General features: G+C 37.5%; 1 protein-coding gene across 1 annotated transcript in view; it reads left to right on the top strand.

Annotated features, from left to right (window-relative positions):
- Nucleotides 1-18,007, top strand: part of SIM2 (SIM bHLH transcription factor 2) — an 80,344-nt gene that overhangs the window by 48,297 nt on the left and 14,040 nt on the right. The window contains exons 4-7 of the mRNA XM_072399531.1: nt 1,953-2,061; nt 13,840-13,925; nt 15,253-15,452; nt 17,742-17,848. Of these exons, the coding sequence (XP_072255632.1) occupies nt 1,953-2,061; nt 13,840-13,925; nt 15,253-15,452; nt 17,742-17,848 (502 nt within the window). The remainder of the gene's footprint in view (nt 1-1,952; nt 2,062-13,839; nt 13,926-15,252; nt 15,453-17,741; nt 17,849-18,007) is intronic.

Raw genomic sequence — 18,007 nt, forward strand, 5'->3', positions numbered from 1 at the left:
AAAAAAATTACATTTTATTCAAAATACTTATATAAAAACGCACACATTTTAACAACCATTTATTTCTTCTCCAATGAAAATGTACACACACACACATTTACAACAAAAACATTATATTTCTTCATGTGTTTCCCAAAGTGAGCTTCATTAGAAGAACGTTTTAAAGAGACTTTTTCATGATCATATATCATCTTCACATTTGTTTGGTGTATTCATTTTGGGATCTTCACTTTAAAATCAATTAAGTATTAGAAACTGATAGAGCAAATGCCATTGGAGATATAAAGTTTATCCACGTCTTCTGTTCACTTCACACTCAAAGTATGCTTATTCGATACTGAGGGGGCAATGTATAGAAACCCTTATAACCCCCGTATGATCTCCACTTCATCATGCAACTGCATCATTTCTGTAGCAAAATAGAAAACAAATATTATTGTAAAATGAAAATAGAAATAAGAAAATAAGCATAAAATGCTATGGTGTGAAAGAGAGAAAGGAGTTACTTAGGGATGATTATGGTTATTTAAGGGATGGCAATGGCTATTTAGTTAATAAGGGGTTGAAAAGAAATACATTTCATTTCAATACCATGTCATATGTACTATTTTATTCATGTAATCTATTCATGAATATGTTAGTGTTATAGTAATTTTCTCAGTGCCACTTGCAGACTCGTTGCATGTGTCACTCCACACACCGATTGCATGCTCACATTCACCAATCAGTGAATGTGAGCTTGCCTTTGCAGTGCTAGGTCCCAGGTTCGAATCTCGGCCAGGACCCTATCTGCATGGAGTTTGCAGGTACTTCCCGTGTCTGCGTGGGTTTCCTCCAGGTACTCCGGTTTCCTCCCACAGCCCAAAAACAACCAGTGAGGTTAATTGGCTTTCTCCCGAAAATTGATCTTAGACTGTATAAATGACATTTGACCATGGTAGGAATGTTAGATTGTGAGCCCCTTTGAGGGACAGTTAGTGACATGACTATGGACTTTGTACAGCGCTGCGTAATATGATGGCGCTATATAAATACTGTGTAATAATAATATTAATAAATGCTAAGGCACATCCATATTTTGAGCACTGCGCCTACTTAAACCTACATTCTCCAATTCATATCACTGAGGCTTAGGTGAAGTCTCAGAAAATGTAAATATACAGCACTGTAATCAAGAACCGGTAAATGTATGTTATATCCCAATAATAAATCCTACTTAAATTTAGTGTATAAGCTAGCAACCTTCCATGAACAAGAACGCACTGGAAGCATTAGATAATTCCCTTTGTCCGTTTTGTCTTTAAATTTCAATAATAACTGTCAGAAAAAGTAAATTAAAAAAGGCAGATAGGTGGCTTAGTGGTGGATTTGGCTATGTTCTTACATATTTACTGGCTGCAATTATTCCCATTTCTGGTTGAATCTTATACTCCAAAGCTCCAACAATGGGATCTTCAATAATTCCAGACTTGGTTCCTATCCATCTGGCAGTTTTGGGTGTTCTCATCCCCCTTTGTGTGTTCCAGCTCCTCCTGTTACATTTTTGTGTAAAGCAATGATAAATCCAGTGGGTTTGGTGGAAACCCCACATCAAGTGTGTAAACCAAGGAACTCAATACAAAGATCTCACCAATCACCCAAGAGATTTAAGAAACTATCAGGTGGTTTTATTCTTTGGCACCCAGAGTTAGGTGGATGGATCCTTATTATGTTTTTATAGAAAAGTAATGTGTACATTTTCTGAAAAAGCATTTTAAGCATAATAAAGATATTTGTGTGCATTGTAGAGAACATAATATGTACACAGACTGATGAAACTTTGTTAGTACCCATGAAGACCCATAGGCACTGCACCATTACATTTACTTCAGTGTACTTTCACAGGTTTGCAACTGAATGAGCCATAAAGGTCCATGTTCTTCCTGATCTTGTTCTATCTTATCTCCCTGCAGGTGGAACTGACTGGTAATAGCATATATGAGTATATCCATCCTTCAGATCATGATGAGATGACAGCGGTGCTCACAGCCCATCAGCCCATTCACCCGCACTTACTGCAAGGTAACTTACCAAACTGGAAACACTTATTCATTATAGATATTCATATGAATACTGGAAAGTGCACAATTCTCGCTCAGCTCTATCAACGTCTTTTAAAATGTTTGCTGTTCCAATATACTTCTATAGCATTATTAATGCAAATTTTATAAATATAGACACTTTTTTGCAATGGAGTAGACCTATAAAATTTAGTTTTGCAAATAGAAGGGAGGTTAATGGACAAGTTTGATAGAGGTGATACAATTGAGTATGTATGGGAAGGTGTCATTACCCTGGTGGAAGATAGTATAAATTAATATGTATCCAATGGGGGTTTCTAGATGCCTCTTATCTCATGCAGTATATTAAAAACAAACAAAAAAATTATTTATTTGTCATATAATTGAATCCATATCTATGAAAAGGGAGAAGCCAGGATGTTCTCTCCATGATTGTATTTACTCACCCATATATATACATACATATATGTATATATAAACAAATAAATAAATATATAAGTTCTCTTTATTTAGGCTAGATATAGGGGTATATATAAGTTCTGCAAAACCAAAATTCCATGCATGTTCTTATTGAGGACGTTCAATTGTTGGTACAGAATAGAAGAAATATCAATGGATTAATATTACTGAGACAACGCGTTTCATTTATCTAAATGCTCTTCATCAGACAAACTAATGCAGCAGTTCAATGCAACAATTTCTAATACCAAAAAAAAGTTAATTAGTTTGATGATTTTTCAGATAAATTACATATATCAATATGAACGAACATTCAACATAACAGCTTAGATATCATAACATCAATTTGGTCCTCTACTTCACATTATGTGAAAAAGTCCTAACCATTCAGCACAACCTGGAGAGTACAATGAAAGAGAAGATGTTTGGTGGAGGGGAAGAAAACAAAGGTCTGGCAAAGGTGTTTAATATCCTATACACCATAAACATGTCAATTATCAATAAAAAGATTCATTTTTTAATTGTTGACTTATAAAATTAGCAGCAGATCTGCTCAGGTGTAGCAGGCTCTCATCCTACTAGGCCATCCATCCAAAGAACGATTTATCAGCCAGGGGAACCTATAAGGAGAAAGGAAAACCCTATAGTAGCCAGGTAGATCATGGATAGATATCAGTGGGAAAAATCATCATTAAACGATCCCCCTCATGCACCGGGTATGTGCAACCACCATGCATTGAAAAATGGAGTAGAACTGCCCAACATCATACCCAATCTCAAAACAAATGAAGCATTGTGGCATGCAAGTTTATCCTAAACCTACTGAAACGCAAAAGATTGTTTTCTTGGTCAGTTGCTTTAGAATTACTCTAGTTATGATGGTTTTATCAGATCAGCAGCTGGAAGTGAATATCTGTCTGGGTGAACTGCGTAGGATTGAGTGTCTTTTTCTGAGATCAGCGTAACATTTTTTAACCTTCGGTGTGATCGATTGTCTAGGTTGATTTCTGGATTTTTTTATGTTGGATTTTTGGCCGCAATATAATAGTTCTATTATTTCTAGCCAATGTATTATTGTCCAAACACAATCAATCAAAACAGTTTTCCAAAGTCTTAATATGGCTCTTGCTATTAGAAAGATGTGAACACAGCAAAAACACATTGAATGCATCAAGAAGGATCTGCTGCCAAACTGTCAGGAAAACAAGTGATGTCTGTTTAATTTCTGCACAGAAGCCCCTAAAATATAAAAGTCTTCAGCTGTTACCAAGAGCAAATCTTTACATGAACCTGGACATTAGTGTCACAATAATCAGTGGAAATGTAGGATGTCTTCCCTCTCACTTTTCCCCCCATTCCCATTTATTTCATTAACTGCACTTTTTAAATACTACTTCTTAATGAGTACTTTATTTGTGACAAAATACCAGGTTGTTATTAGAAAAAGAAGGGTAATGGGGCAACTATACACACCTATTTGCTCCCCTGCTACCTTATTCATACAATGGGCCTGATTTATTTAGGCTCTCCAAGGTTAGAGAGGATACTTTTTCATTAATGACACTGGGGGATCCAGCAAACCTGGAACAGGTTTCTTAAAAGTCATTTGCTGTTTGTTAGCGAATGTTTTCAATCCTGGACCAGATCCTTTCCAGGTTTGCTGGAATTTAAAACCAACAAAAATTTAGTTCTGTTTTAACCGTCCTAGCGGCAACCCCGAGTGTGACTCGAGGTAGAAAAAAGTTGCTAAAAGCGGTAACCCCGAGTCACACTCGGGGTGGGTAAACCTATGGGAGGTAATAGTAAATAGAGCCTTACCTGATCCCCCGGGGTCCCGCATCGTCCATCGACGCAATCTCTGTCTTCTTTCTTCTTCCTCCAGTCGGCTTCTGCACCCGATGAGTCACCGGGGAGTTCCCGGTGACATCAGTGCGTGTGTACGTTGCCGGTGGGGCAGGGCAGGAAATTCAAAAACCATTTGTATTGCATTCCATGCAAAATATCTATTTTGAATGCCATACGTTGGATTTTATGTGTAAAATCAGTACATTGTTTTCAAGAACATTTATTTTACAGTATATATAATAGTATGAGTATAATATGTTTTTTTTTATTTAAAAAAATTAAAAGAAACTTTTTTAAAAAAAAAAATATAGATTTTTTAATTTATTCAATTTATTGTTTTTGTATTGTTTACTAATATAATATACTGTAAAATAAATTTTCATGAAAAACAATGTACCACTTTTAGACATATAAAACCGGAAAGAAATGAACCGCTAGGGAGGTTAAGAAGCTTTTCAGTGGCAGTACTGATAATGCCACAAGTAGAGTGGGAAGCCTTATACATTATGGAAAAGGCTTTTTCAATTGGTGCAAAATTGTCCTAGAAATTTTTGCTGTCAGCAGTTCTTGTGAAGGTTGTCTTTCCACCTCTCACCTCCATTCTAGACTACAGACTGTGTAATCACTTTCCTGTATGAGCCGTGTAATGCACATGGGGATTCACAGCCAGGAGCAGAATCACGGAGGTTCTCATTATCACAGGTTCTGAGATATTACGGATAGAGCAATTGAAAGCAGCTGCTGGGATTTGAAGCAAATATGTCAGACATTATTCCTGATCTCTACATCCTCTTCTAGTACAAAGTCTCCGACCTGCCTGTGTTACTCTCTCCCCCCGACTTATTCTCAATAACCGTTAGCTCACTTTTCTAATTGTGGTCAGCAAGAAAAAGAACAAAACATCCTGTGGGCTGCCCAGCTTCAATACATTTCAGGTTATGTTGGACTGACTGTTCATACATTTTTGTATGTTTATGCAGTATATAGACTAGTACATACACATATGATACTAGTATAATATTACTAAATGGGTTATACGAGCTGGGTCAATATAGATGAAGGGCAAAATTTAGATAAATTTAAGCAAAGTTTAGATAGGCGAGACCAATGTGGTTCACCTTTGTCAACCAATCCTAATCCACCCCCCGGTTATTATTATTATTAAACAGTATTTATATAGCACCAACACATTACGCAGCGCTGTACATTAAATAGGGGTTGCAAATGACAGATGAATACAGAAAGTGACACAGGAGGAGAGAGCTTACGATCTAGTAGGTGGGGGAATTAGCACACAATAGGAGAGGAGATGGTTATATTAAAATGAATTGTAGCAGTTTATATCCCTTTTTGTTTAGTTGCAGTGAGGTTTTTGGGACCCTATATGCAGAATTCTAGGGTGGTGTGCCATTCAAACCACTTCTATTGACTTCCAATGTCTTCAGATAACACTGCCAAATGTCTTTCAAAACTTTGCTGAGAAAAGTTGACCATGCGGTTATCAAATGCCCATCTAAATGTAACCCATGCCCCTGGCCCTACAGACATTATTTCCCTTTACATATTAGTCTCAGCATAGTTCTTACATTTTAATTTACTGGAACCCTCGGCTATGACTGTTCAAAGGCACCAACGGGTAGAGGGGACACCATCCCCTATCTCAGTGCCATTCCACAGAAGGATCTGATAATTCAGCCTGGTCCTTCCTCATTCCTCCAAGACCTCTCATTTCACCTGCCTAAGTAGTTTTAAAGTGCCTGTGGATAAAAATGTCATACAGCAATTCTCTTCTTGCTTTATAGTTTGTAATGAACTTCAAATGCTGCATTACAAACATCACAAACAGTGTGTAATTGCCTTTTTTTTTAGTCACTGGTCTATATAAGGTCTTTAAGTGATAATCGTCAAAGGGGACCATGCTTCCTGTGCTCCTTTCTATCTCTTCTGCAAGGTGATGGGACTCATTTATCACATTATGGGTTCAGTTGTTGTTCTCACCTTTGGGAGACGTTTGCCCTGTATGGGGAAGCTTTCTCCTAAAAACTAGCACCCTTTCCCTTTGTTAAATGAGATTTTCCTCTTTTTCTAGAACAGAAGCTTGGTAATGCAATGGGCCTGATTTATTAAAGCTCTCCAATCCTGGAGAGGATACACTTTTATTAGTGAAGCTGGGTGATCCAGCAAACCTGAAATGGATCTGGTCCAGGATTATAAACATTTACTAACAAATAGCAAATGGCTTAAGAAATCGAAATCCATTTCCAATGATGAAAGTGTATCCTCTCCAGCCTTGGAGAGCTTTAATAACTCAGGCCCAATATGGTGCGAGGAAAAGGGCCACTTAAGCACCATCAAACCTAGAATCTATGCCCAAATGCTCGCTACTTCTAAATCGGCAAAATTTGACATTCCTTTGCCACGGAGGTGGGTCAATAGAAATGCGTGTGGGTAAAAGGGAGCAAGCAAGTTTCAACACTACCAAGAAGTCACAGTGCTCAGAATCACCTATTATTTGGAAAGGGGACTGAAAGAGGCACTTGCACTTTATGCTGGACTACAACAACAACAACATTTTTTGTATTGAACAGACTCTTTAAGCCACCCCTATAGTTGGACAGTAGTTGTAGGCTTGGCATTCTTGGATATTTACTTTCAAGCTTGTTGGGACTAAGGGGGGGGGTACAACATGGCCTCCCCTCTTTTTGCTTGGCAATATCTACACAGTACAGTCTATATGCAAATGCCTACAATGGTCTCACAAAGATGATTATTCAGAATTTCCAGGCTGAATAATTGGCATAATAATACGCTACTTTTAGCCCTGGCAGCTCACATTTCTCACTCCATGGAGCCCAGCAGAGGTGATATTCCACACGTCTCCCCGTAATGCCACATCACAGCATACACAGAATATTAATACTGACACCAAGTACTTCTGAAAAATGCTGTGGTATCGGACACGCCGAGTGAAGGATGAATAGAAAATTTTGCCTAATCCCTGATCAGTGGCAAGAAAGGCGAATTGCCTCACACGCACTCTAAAAGGAATAACAAATGAGAGAAAGGACTAAGGAGGTGTAATCCTGTTATCCCATGAAAGTTTGGAGACACTTTGAACTCATTCCTGGATGCAAAAACCAAAGGGGAGTGGTTGTCTATAAAAATCCATTCTATGTTTTATTTAAATATGAAATATAATACACGGCATTCCAAATTGCTGGAGTAAACTCATTCACATCTGTGCCATTTTGTTTTTTACAGAGGAACTATAAAATTAAAACCAATACAAATGTAGGGTGCTAAAACTGAAAGCTTCAAATGCCCTCTTACCTTGTTCTCTTGGTATACTTGCATATCACCCAACTTTTTTGACATGGGAAGGAGGTACATGTTGGCACAGAATATTTAGGAAGCCAACACAACAATGTCTCTTATAACCTTGAAAGATTCCCCTTCTTTGTTTTCTATTTTTGCAAATTGTAAAAGGATGATAACATTTCATACAGTGGTGGTCAATTTTTTGATGGCCATACTCTTATATACCCAATATTGGTGATCAGAAGTTCAATACACTTGGATGTAGTAACCGATCACCCCTTTCTTTAGCTGCAATTGATACCTTAAAGCTGAACTAAACTCACAATATTCACCTGTCACCTTCCTTCTTTTTTACTCTTGGGCCATCTTAATGGCCAAATCGTGAGGATATACGTTCATTCATTCCCGGCACACTCTGGGGAAGATAGGATTCCCGTGCCACCTCAGATACTTGGAGCGATCAGGCAAGTTGGGGAGAATATTGCAGAATGGACATCGCCAGTCCCTTTCTGCAATAATGACCTGCCTGATTGTGAATTTTTAGGTAGAACTTTAGATCCGCTTTAGAGAGGGTGTAAGCAGCCCATAGACTTTGTAGCGAGCTCTGCAAAAGTGTCGTTTGGGGTACTTGAAACAAACATGACTGATGACCATTGTGGCCTAATGGTCTGCACCAATAGCAGTGGAAAATTATATCAGATGATCTAAAAAGAAAAAATTAGGCTAACACCATGGCAAACAGGAGAGTAAAATACAAAAGTACAGGTAGTCCCCGAGTTAAGTACATCTGACATACGGACACCTCCTAGATAAATACAGCTCTTTAATACATTGTTATATTTATTTTTGAATGCAAGTAGTGAAAGTGCAGGAATCTGATTTGATATCAGCAGTCTGAGCTTATACTTGGGGGAAGAAGAAACAGAAACCAGCCAGTTTATGTGCTGACAAGAGCAATGTAGATAGAAAAGAAAGCAGACTGACACACAGATAAGATGATTACTATGCAACTATATAAACACCGGGTTGGTCCAGGGCAATCTGGGCTCAGGGAAATGGGTAAAATAATGCTGGCTAAAGGACTGAGGTCATCTTAAGGCAGAAAAAGGAACTGCGGGTGAAATGTAAGATAAAAATTGCAGTAACAGCTGATTTTCATTTCTTATGAATGCCTCCTAATAGGCTATTCTTTTTATCTTAAGTTTTGTTTTATTTCATCTTAATGCTCTTTTTTATCAAAGGAGTTGGTGTTGGGAAGGGGGTGAAAATACAATGATATTGTGGTATATATCATCAGCTAAAGTTTGTTCCTGTATGATCCAGAACTTCAAGCACTAGTTGGCAATCTGTCTGCTCTACAAATATAAAGTCAAAGTGGCGTTGGCTGTTCATACAAGGGATGTATTATAAACAAATACACATTTTAAGTAAGTCTGTGCCATGCACTCGCAGAAACACAAGCAGGTTTTCATAGCTCGCCCTACATTAACATCCCGAAATTGTCAGGCTCCCAGAGCAGTTGTTTGCTAATAAAGCGAAGGCCTTTACAACCTGCGGGAAATTACTTACAAAATGACTATGATTTCAACATTAACCCACTTTCAAAAAGAGCATTGGAAGTGACAAGGTAAATGGATACATTATTATTTACTCAGAGACCTGCAATTACCTGGATTCTGCGGGCACAATTATTCTTAATCCCACCGCTTCCAACACCAAGAGCTCGCATCGCCAGCAGATTCTGGTTCACGGTGAAAAGGCGGTTTGTCTGCATTCACATGTGTAACAAAATACAAAAATAGCCCTACCCGTATTCTGTTCCATATGAAATTCTGATCCTCACTATATTACAAGTAATCCACAAAGCTTACTTAATAAGTCTTTCTAGATAAAACAAATTGATTTACATGTCACTCTGCTGCTACTTATTACCTTTTGTTTCAAATAGTTTTCCCAGATTTTCAGCAAAGAAAAGATGTGTGGAGAAAAGAAAAAAAATGTGTAGATATTAAATATCTTATTGATTATATGAAGGGGATATAAAGGAAAGTTCAGGTGTTTTATATAATGATTTATTGTATCTGTATAGTTGTATTGTAACTGTATAGTTTGCAAATATATTTATATGCATCAGAAATTTCTGGGCTCACTTCCCCCATGTTTAAAAGTTCCAGCAAGTTCTTTTGATCAGTCCCCCCCGTATGGTGGCATTGTATATATATATGTATATATATATATATATATATATATAGTTAGGTCCATAAATATTTGGACAGAGACAACTTTTTTTCTAATTTTGGTTCTGGACATTACCACAAATATTTTAAGTGAAACAACTCAGATGCAGTAGAACTGAAGACTTTCAGCTTTAATTCAGTGGGTTGAACAAAAACATTGCATAAAAATGTGAGGAACTAAAGACTTTCTTTTACACAATCACTTCATTTTAGGGGCTTAAAAGTAATTGGACAAATTAAATAAAATAAAATGTTTATTTCTAATATTTGGTTGAAAACCCTTTGCTGGCAATGACAGCCTGTTGTCTTGAACTCATGGACAATCACCAGATGCCGGGTTTCCTCCTTTTTAATGCTCTGCCAGGCCTTTACTGCAGTGGCTTTCACTTGCTGTTTGTTTGTGGGCCTTTCTGTCCAAGGTTTAGTCTTCAACAAGTGAAATGCATGCTCAATTGGAATCAGATCAGGTGACTGACTTGGCCATTCAATAATATTCCACGTCTTTGCTTTAATAAACTCCTGGGTTGCTTTGGCTGTATGTTTTGGGTCATTGTCCATCTGTATTATGAAACGCCTCCCAATCAATGTGACTGCATTTAGCTGGATTTGAGCAGTCAGTATGTCCCTGAACACCTCAGAATTTATTCGGCTGCTTCTGCCCTGTATCATATCATGGATAAACACTAGTGTCCCAGTGCCATGGCAGCCATGCACGCCCAAGCCATCACACTGCCTCCGCCATGTTTTACAGATCATGTGGTATGCTTTGTATCATGAGCTGTTCCACTCCACCAGTTCTGCCTTCTCTGCAATTCAACTGCATCTGAGTTGTTTCATTTAAAATTAATTGTGGTAATGTACCGAACCAAAATTAGAAAAAAAGTTGTCTCTGTCCAAATATTTATGGACCTAACTGTATATATAAATGTATATATATAAAATGATAGGGTGCAGTTATTTTGCTCAGTACATATACTGGTTCTGCCTATTGCTTTGCAGTGCTACACAATTGTTGTGCTCGACTGTGTCGTGTTGCAATGGAAGCCTGTCAAAGTTCTAGATTATAAACTCTTCTAGGGAGGGTCCTCTCCTCCTATGTTTTGTATCTATCTGTCGTTTGCAACCCCTACTTAATGTACAGCGCTGTCTAATATGTTGGAGCTATATAAATGCAGTTTATAAATAATGGTAATATTAATTATCTTGGGGTCAATTTCTAAAACAGCAAATCTGACATTCACTGAAACATTCCCTGGTGGATAAACAATTACTGCCAATTAAACACATGTACCTGGAATAATTTCTACCAGGGTTTCAGTGAATGTCAGACCCCTATGAGTTGGCTGACTCAACTTAAAGCAAAACTAAACCTGAGATTCTGACCTGTTCCCATTTTATCGCATGGGGCCACCATCTTCTTTATCCTTTTCTTCTTGCAGGCATAATTGCCAGTTAATGTCAGATTCACTGCTTTATAAATAGACCCCTATGAGTTGGCCAACATATTAAAAACTATGCACTGTTTTTGTGGCTGATGTGTTATCCCAGCATTTGATAATAATATATAAATATCCAAACCCAAACAGAAAATGTTATAGAGTGGAGCTTCCTTCTCTTTACATGTGGTGGCTGCATTCATTTTCTTAATTATCATGATCCCAACAATAATACAATACTTTGTGCAATTTATTGCACTATATCAGTAATATATATCAGAGAACTTGGGGGAAATTCAGTTCCTGGTTCCCTTTAGTGCTGGTCACATGATCAAACACCAAAAGAGCTGGTTACTTGCTGCTGAATGGGATCAACCAATATGATTTCTGATCTTCAGCAAGGAATATCTGCTTCTGCACAGGGTAAGGAGCCCAGGAGAGAACATTTTTCAAGCTATATTAACGTTTTTTATATCTACTTTTGCAAGGCTGTAGACACAGGTTTAAAGAAACATTTTGCAAGTTCGCTTTAACAAAAAAAAAGTATGAGAAAACGTTTCAAAATCATTTCTTTAAATCAGTAGGTGCATATTTTGGGCTTCTTTTTACATTTTCTAGTTTTATTTATATCATGTATTTTACAGAGCTCAGTAGCTCAATATGGGGATAACTACAGGTAGTCCCCGAGTCATCCAACATACAGACGACTCCTAGATACAAACGGGGCTTCCCTGCTCATTCCTGACAAAGCCTTGTTAGGGGGAGGGGGGCGGTTTGGATTACTTGCAGAGGAAATCTTTTGCTAAACACAGCTGAGGTTGTGGGTGATCTCTTTCTGCAGCCTCTTGTAACTCTTTAATGACCAAGACAAACTCTGCAGTTGTTTCTTTTTGCATATCAAAGCACAGCTTGCTCCAGAAGTTATTAAATGTCTAGGCTCCATAAAGGTTTTTTTTTGCTTTGTTTGTGATTAACTCACAGTGAGGATTTTATACAGTAACTGACACCACACTGCCTAATCTAATAATATGTTGAGACAAAAATCTGTCCTAATTGCATTTACAGAATATAAATAACGTACCTTATTCCGACTTACATACAAATTCAACTTAAGAACAAACCTACAGTTCCTATCTCGTATGTAACCTGGGGACTGCTTGTATTTCTCTATTGTTCCTGTGTGTTTATCTGCAAAACAACAAAGCTACACAGGTGCAGAGTCTTATTACTTTTATTCTCAAAGTGGAGGAAACAAATCTATCACTAAGCAACTGATAGAAACAATAGGAACAGAAAAGGTTCAACATCATAACATGTATCTGCAGCTGCAGGCACAAAATAATATTTCATGCAGAGCAATTAGTAGAATTTAGAGTATCTAAAAATAAACACAATGTAACAAAATTGAAAAGAGAACAGCGTGTGATATAAAAATGACAAAACTCATGTATAGTCAGAAGTGCAAAAACAGATTGTAATCCTCATTCTGGCCATTTGGATGGGATGAGGACAGTTTTTTTAATCCAACATGCTACCCCTAGTTTTTATTCAATTATTTTATCATGTTCCTTTGTTTCTCAATTCTTCCTTCAAAACCACAAATATAACATCAGGTTCAGTATAATTTGACCTATTGAAACAATGGATTTTACTACAACACTGATGAAGCTGAACTCTTGTAGTATATAACAGACAAAACTGCAGCTCTGCAGTTAATAAAAGATTTATAAAAGTAAATAGCTGAATTTTATCTGATTTCAACCTCCCTGTATAGCAGGGCTGCAATGTGATCAGGCAAAGCAGCACAACGACGGAAGTCATTCCATGTGCTCGTTGGGAAAAGGAAAAAAAGTGACAATTATTCATCATTGTGCTGCTTCTCCTTTCACTATCCGGTACGGCTATGTCCACACTGGCCATGAGGTTGTGGGGCGGTTACTGTTTCCTTGTGCCAGTGAAGCACTACCATGCTACATGTAGCTTCTCCCATGGCAGCCCCATAGAGAATGACTGGGGGCGGCAATGGGTGCTGCCAGTACCTCTCAGGTAAAATGTGCAGAAGCTGGTTCATTACGATTGCACTGCGAGTGACCAAGTGTCTGGTCAGATGCAAGCTTTCTTGTGGGATCACCTGATCCTCAGGCAGGTCTGAGCCGACCCCAACAGGCTGAGGACTACCTGGGCTCAGGGAAAATGGATTGAATGATTCCGGTCATTGGACTGAGGACATCTAGTGGCAGAAACAAGTACTGCAAATGGAGTATTTGAAAAAAAACTAAATATTGCAGCAAAGTTTGGCTTTGTTATTTTTGGACTATTTATTAATAGCTTTGACATATGGTGATGAGCTACAAGGATTATTGCTTAATGGCAAAAATCATTTTTTTTATAAAGCAGGTAAAATTGATTGAATCATAACAATTGTCCTAATATGAGACAGATGTCATGCAAAATACATTTATTATGTGAATAAATCTTTTGCAGAATGTGAAATAGAGAGATCATTCTTTTTACGAATGAAATGTGTGCTGGCCAAACGGAACGCAGGTCTGACGTGTAGTGGCTACAAGGTAAGTGATGTGTTGGTCTATTTGGAGACATTGTAGACCAGTTTTCAGTGCTTGTCTATGTACCTCCTTTGCAGTTGATTTAATCCTGACCTAAACTGACCTCCTTTTGTGCCTCAGTTGACTATTGGGTCTGTAGCTGACCTCCTTCTGACCTAAACTTGACCTCTTCCTGCCCTGTAGTTGACCTCCAAATATGCAACTGATTGTCCTCTGACCTGCAGCTTACTCTTGTCTGATCTACAGTTGACCTTCTTCTGACCAACAGTTGACCACCAAATCTGCAGGTTGACCTTCTTCTGACCTGCAGCTCACCCTTCTTTGCCCTGTGGTTGACTGCATTTAGCGTCCTAATCTGCATCAATTCTTTAAGCTGCTTCTGCATTTAAGTAGACTTGTATGAGTAAAGAAGCAGTTATGACATACACAAAAAAGAACATGCTTATTAGACATTGCATTTCCGTAGGCTCACTTTACCAAGCTGTAAAGGTTTTACTTACAATTTTGCAGACGATGTTCAATTCACTAACATATATATCACCTACATTTGTAGGCTTTTGTTTACATAAAAGAGTAATATCCTAAAGGAGTCTATTTATAAACCAGTGAATCTGACAATCACTGAATCATTATTTGGTGGAGAATCTTCCAGGTCTATGTGTTTCAATGGCAGTGACTGATTCTCCACTAGGAATGTTTTAGTGAATGTCAGTTTCACAGTTTTATAAATAGACTCTAAAGTATATCTAAAACCAAGAACAAAAATGTAAACTATAGCAATTTACTTCAATGTGGTGGCTGTCTTGGTTTTCTTTTACCAGGCTTTCTTTTATTTGGCTTCTTCAGGCTTGATAAAGACAAGTGACCAGTACTGAGTATCATAACAATGACACGTATTTGTATCAGTTGAGATAATTTAAATGAGATAACAATGTATCCATTTATATGGGCTAGAAACACGGGTGTAAAAAAATATATATGAAATACCAATCACTTGTCCCTCGTCCCCTGAAGAAGCCAAACAGCGAAACGCGTCAGTTCCTCATCAGGAAACGAGTCTTATATATTCAAACTTTTACCTATGTTTTATTTAGCCTGATGTTTTATTTTAATCTTTCAGATGTAGTAATTGATAAACAAATCCAAACAGCTGAAGCCAAAATCCTTAGCATTGATCTGATTTCTATGGGCAGCAGGGACACTTATCTGTCATCCCGTGCCTTCAATAGATCCACCATCCATTCATCAGTCCAGACCCCAGTAATAAGTGCTTGTGTCCTGTTTTGGTTTGATTAGTGTATATGTGATATGTTTTATCTTTATATGACAGGTCATTCACTGCAGTGGGTATCTGAAAATAAGGCAGTATATGCTGGACATATCTTTATATGACTCCTGCTATCAAATTGTAGGGCTAGTGGCTGTGGGTCAGTCTTTACCACCGAGCGCCATCACGGAGATCAAACTCCACAGTAACATGTTTATGTTCAGAGCAAGTCTGGACCTCAAACTCATTTTCCTGGACTCCAGGTAAGATTTTTGTTTACTGAAGCTGGAACACCTAGCAATCAATAAATTGTGTCCTTTATTGTAATTGGCTCGTGAATCTTAGATAAAATTCACAGTGCATGAATAATTTTGGCATGAGTACTCAACTTGAATGAATGATGTGAGTAATTGCCTCCTTAGCTGGAAAATGACTAATATTTGCCCCAGATGTGATTGACTGGATTCTTTTTAATGTTGGCTTGGCATTGTTGCATGAATGCTGGCAAAGGACAAACAGTTTTTTGTCAACTGTGTGCTTGCAACATTTTGGCCAGGAAACCTTAAAGTTTTAGTCCACACAAAGCTGTCATTTCATTTTTTGGTAGAAGGTGGAGAGTTAAACCATGTGGCAATTTCTTGGTATTTATCAGAAAGATGTCTGTACTGAGTTTCCAGATCTGCATACCTTTTGTTGCAATAATGGAGCGTTCCCAATAGCTGGAACATTCAAGGTGATCAGGAAGGTGGACAGGAACAGAGTCAGTATTCATGGAAGGGCAATCTCACTGTAGGAACATCCAAGATATATTAGAAGTAGGGATGAGTGAGCAAGTTTTTAAAACTCGATCTCGCTGCAAGATTTTGAAAAAAAAAAAAGATTGCGGATTGCACTGATCAATGAATTCAGCGTTGGCTGCATTCATTAATCAGCTCAGTGTGCGATCCCCGGCACTAGAGGTTAAATGGATTACAAGTCTACCCATTCCAAACCTCTAGTGCTCTCTGATTGGCTGAGGAAAGCTTTCCTCAGCCAATCAGGGAGCGCTAGAGGTTTTGAATGGAGATACTTGTCCCCATTTAACCTCTAGAGCCGGGAACCGGCTAGATTTCGCGGAACCATCAGAAATTCGAGGAAATGTTGACCCAAGGGTTGACCCATTATGCTCTATCTAGAAGTTAAATACAAGTTTTGGGTGCACCAAATGAATATGGTTTGAAAAAACATCCAATTGTATCCACATTTGTGGTTTGAGTTTCACCTGAGCATTTTTGCATACGAGCACTGATGCATTATTAATACAAAAAAAAAAAAAGGAAAAATAAGAAGAGATGGGTTTTTTTCAATGGCAATTCATATTGTATTGATTAAACATATATTTACATTCAAGAGTGTATCAATACATAATTATATGAGTGTTACGTTTCTATGATTGGTCCAATGCTATATAGTTGTCTGGGGTGAATGACCAAACTACTATACATTCAATTCCGTGAACTGTCATAATATGAGGAAAAGTAGTAAACCTAACTTAAAGCCTCCTTAACCCGACACGTTTCGCCTATTGGCTTCTTCTATTTGTTGAGGAAGCTTAGCTATAAGGTAAACATAAAATAAAAATAACTATAAAAAGAAAAAGGATAGAATTTTTTTGTGTAAGCAGTACTTGTACAGGTAGTTGTTTAGGTAGATTGTCAGTATATGTGATGGGTGTGCATGTACGTCTAGGAATTTTTGATAAGAGTAAGCTTTTTTAAGGTTTTTATGCGTAATCCTATAGTGACATACCAAGGTTGTGATTTATATTAATTTGGGATAATATTAGTAAACTGCAGGAAAACCAAACTGATGGAATTTAATAAGTTGTGACAACATTGTAATGCATTATGTCTATACAACACACAATCAAGTAAACAGAGGTCTTAGCCCCCATAAGAGTCCATTAAAAACATGCTGATTCTGTTTTGACATGCTGCATAAAACTCAGAATGATAATCAGTTTATTGAACCATCCAATGTTAGCATATTTTAATTCTATTTTAATCTAGAGAAGATTTTGCTTAAGCCACATTACTTTTGCTCATCATCATAATGAGAATATTTATTTTAAAATAATGTGTGCAATTAAGATGTTGATGTTTTCCTCTCCAAAGCACTTGAGGTTTGGATTCTTACAATACTGTTTTCATTATTATATTTTAAATTTTGTTTATGTCCACATGGCCAAAATAATCTCTATTCTGGTGTTTCTTGTGCTTGGAAACAGATGATTCTAGCACAGATCCAGCTGGCAGAGCTGTTCTTATTTATTTTATTATCAGTAATAATTGTTTGGTTATATCGCATCCAGGGGATGCAATCAGTGCTTGGCTTTTAGACCAGCTTATCAAAAATGTGTAAGGAATGATAGATATGTTTTCTTGTGCAAGTCCATTCCAGGATGTGTGCACTGCATCCAGAAAGTCCAGATGTGGCTGACTTTGGATCGATAAAGTTTTATTGGTGAGAAATAAAAATATTTTTAGTTATTTGCCCTTTTTCTTTTTTTGCAGAGTAGCTGATTTAACTGGTTATGAGCCTCAAGATCTCATAGAGAAAACGCTATACCATCATGTACATGGCTGTGATGTGTTTCATTTACGCTATGCCCACCATCTTTGTAAGTATTGTTGGATCACCAGGTTCTCCCATGATAGTGTGTCTTCTCCAGTCTTGGAGAGCTTTAATAAATCAGATCAAATGTATTAACAAAAGTGTTGTTGGAAAATGGTAAATCCTAGTTATTTAACAGTTAGTAGAGTACTATAGAGTATTAGAT

Source organism: Pyxicephalus adspersus, chromosome 1 (genome assembly GCF_032062135.1).
Source record: "Pyxicephalus adspersus chromosome 1, UCB_Pads_2.0, whole genome shotgun sequence".
Taxonomy (NCBI): domain Eukaryota; kingdom Metazoa; phylum Chordata; class Amphibia; order Anura; family Pyxicephalidae; genus Pyxicephalus; species Pyxicephalus adspersus.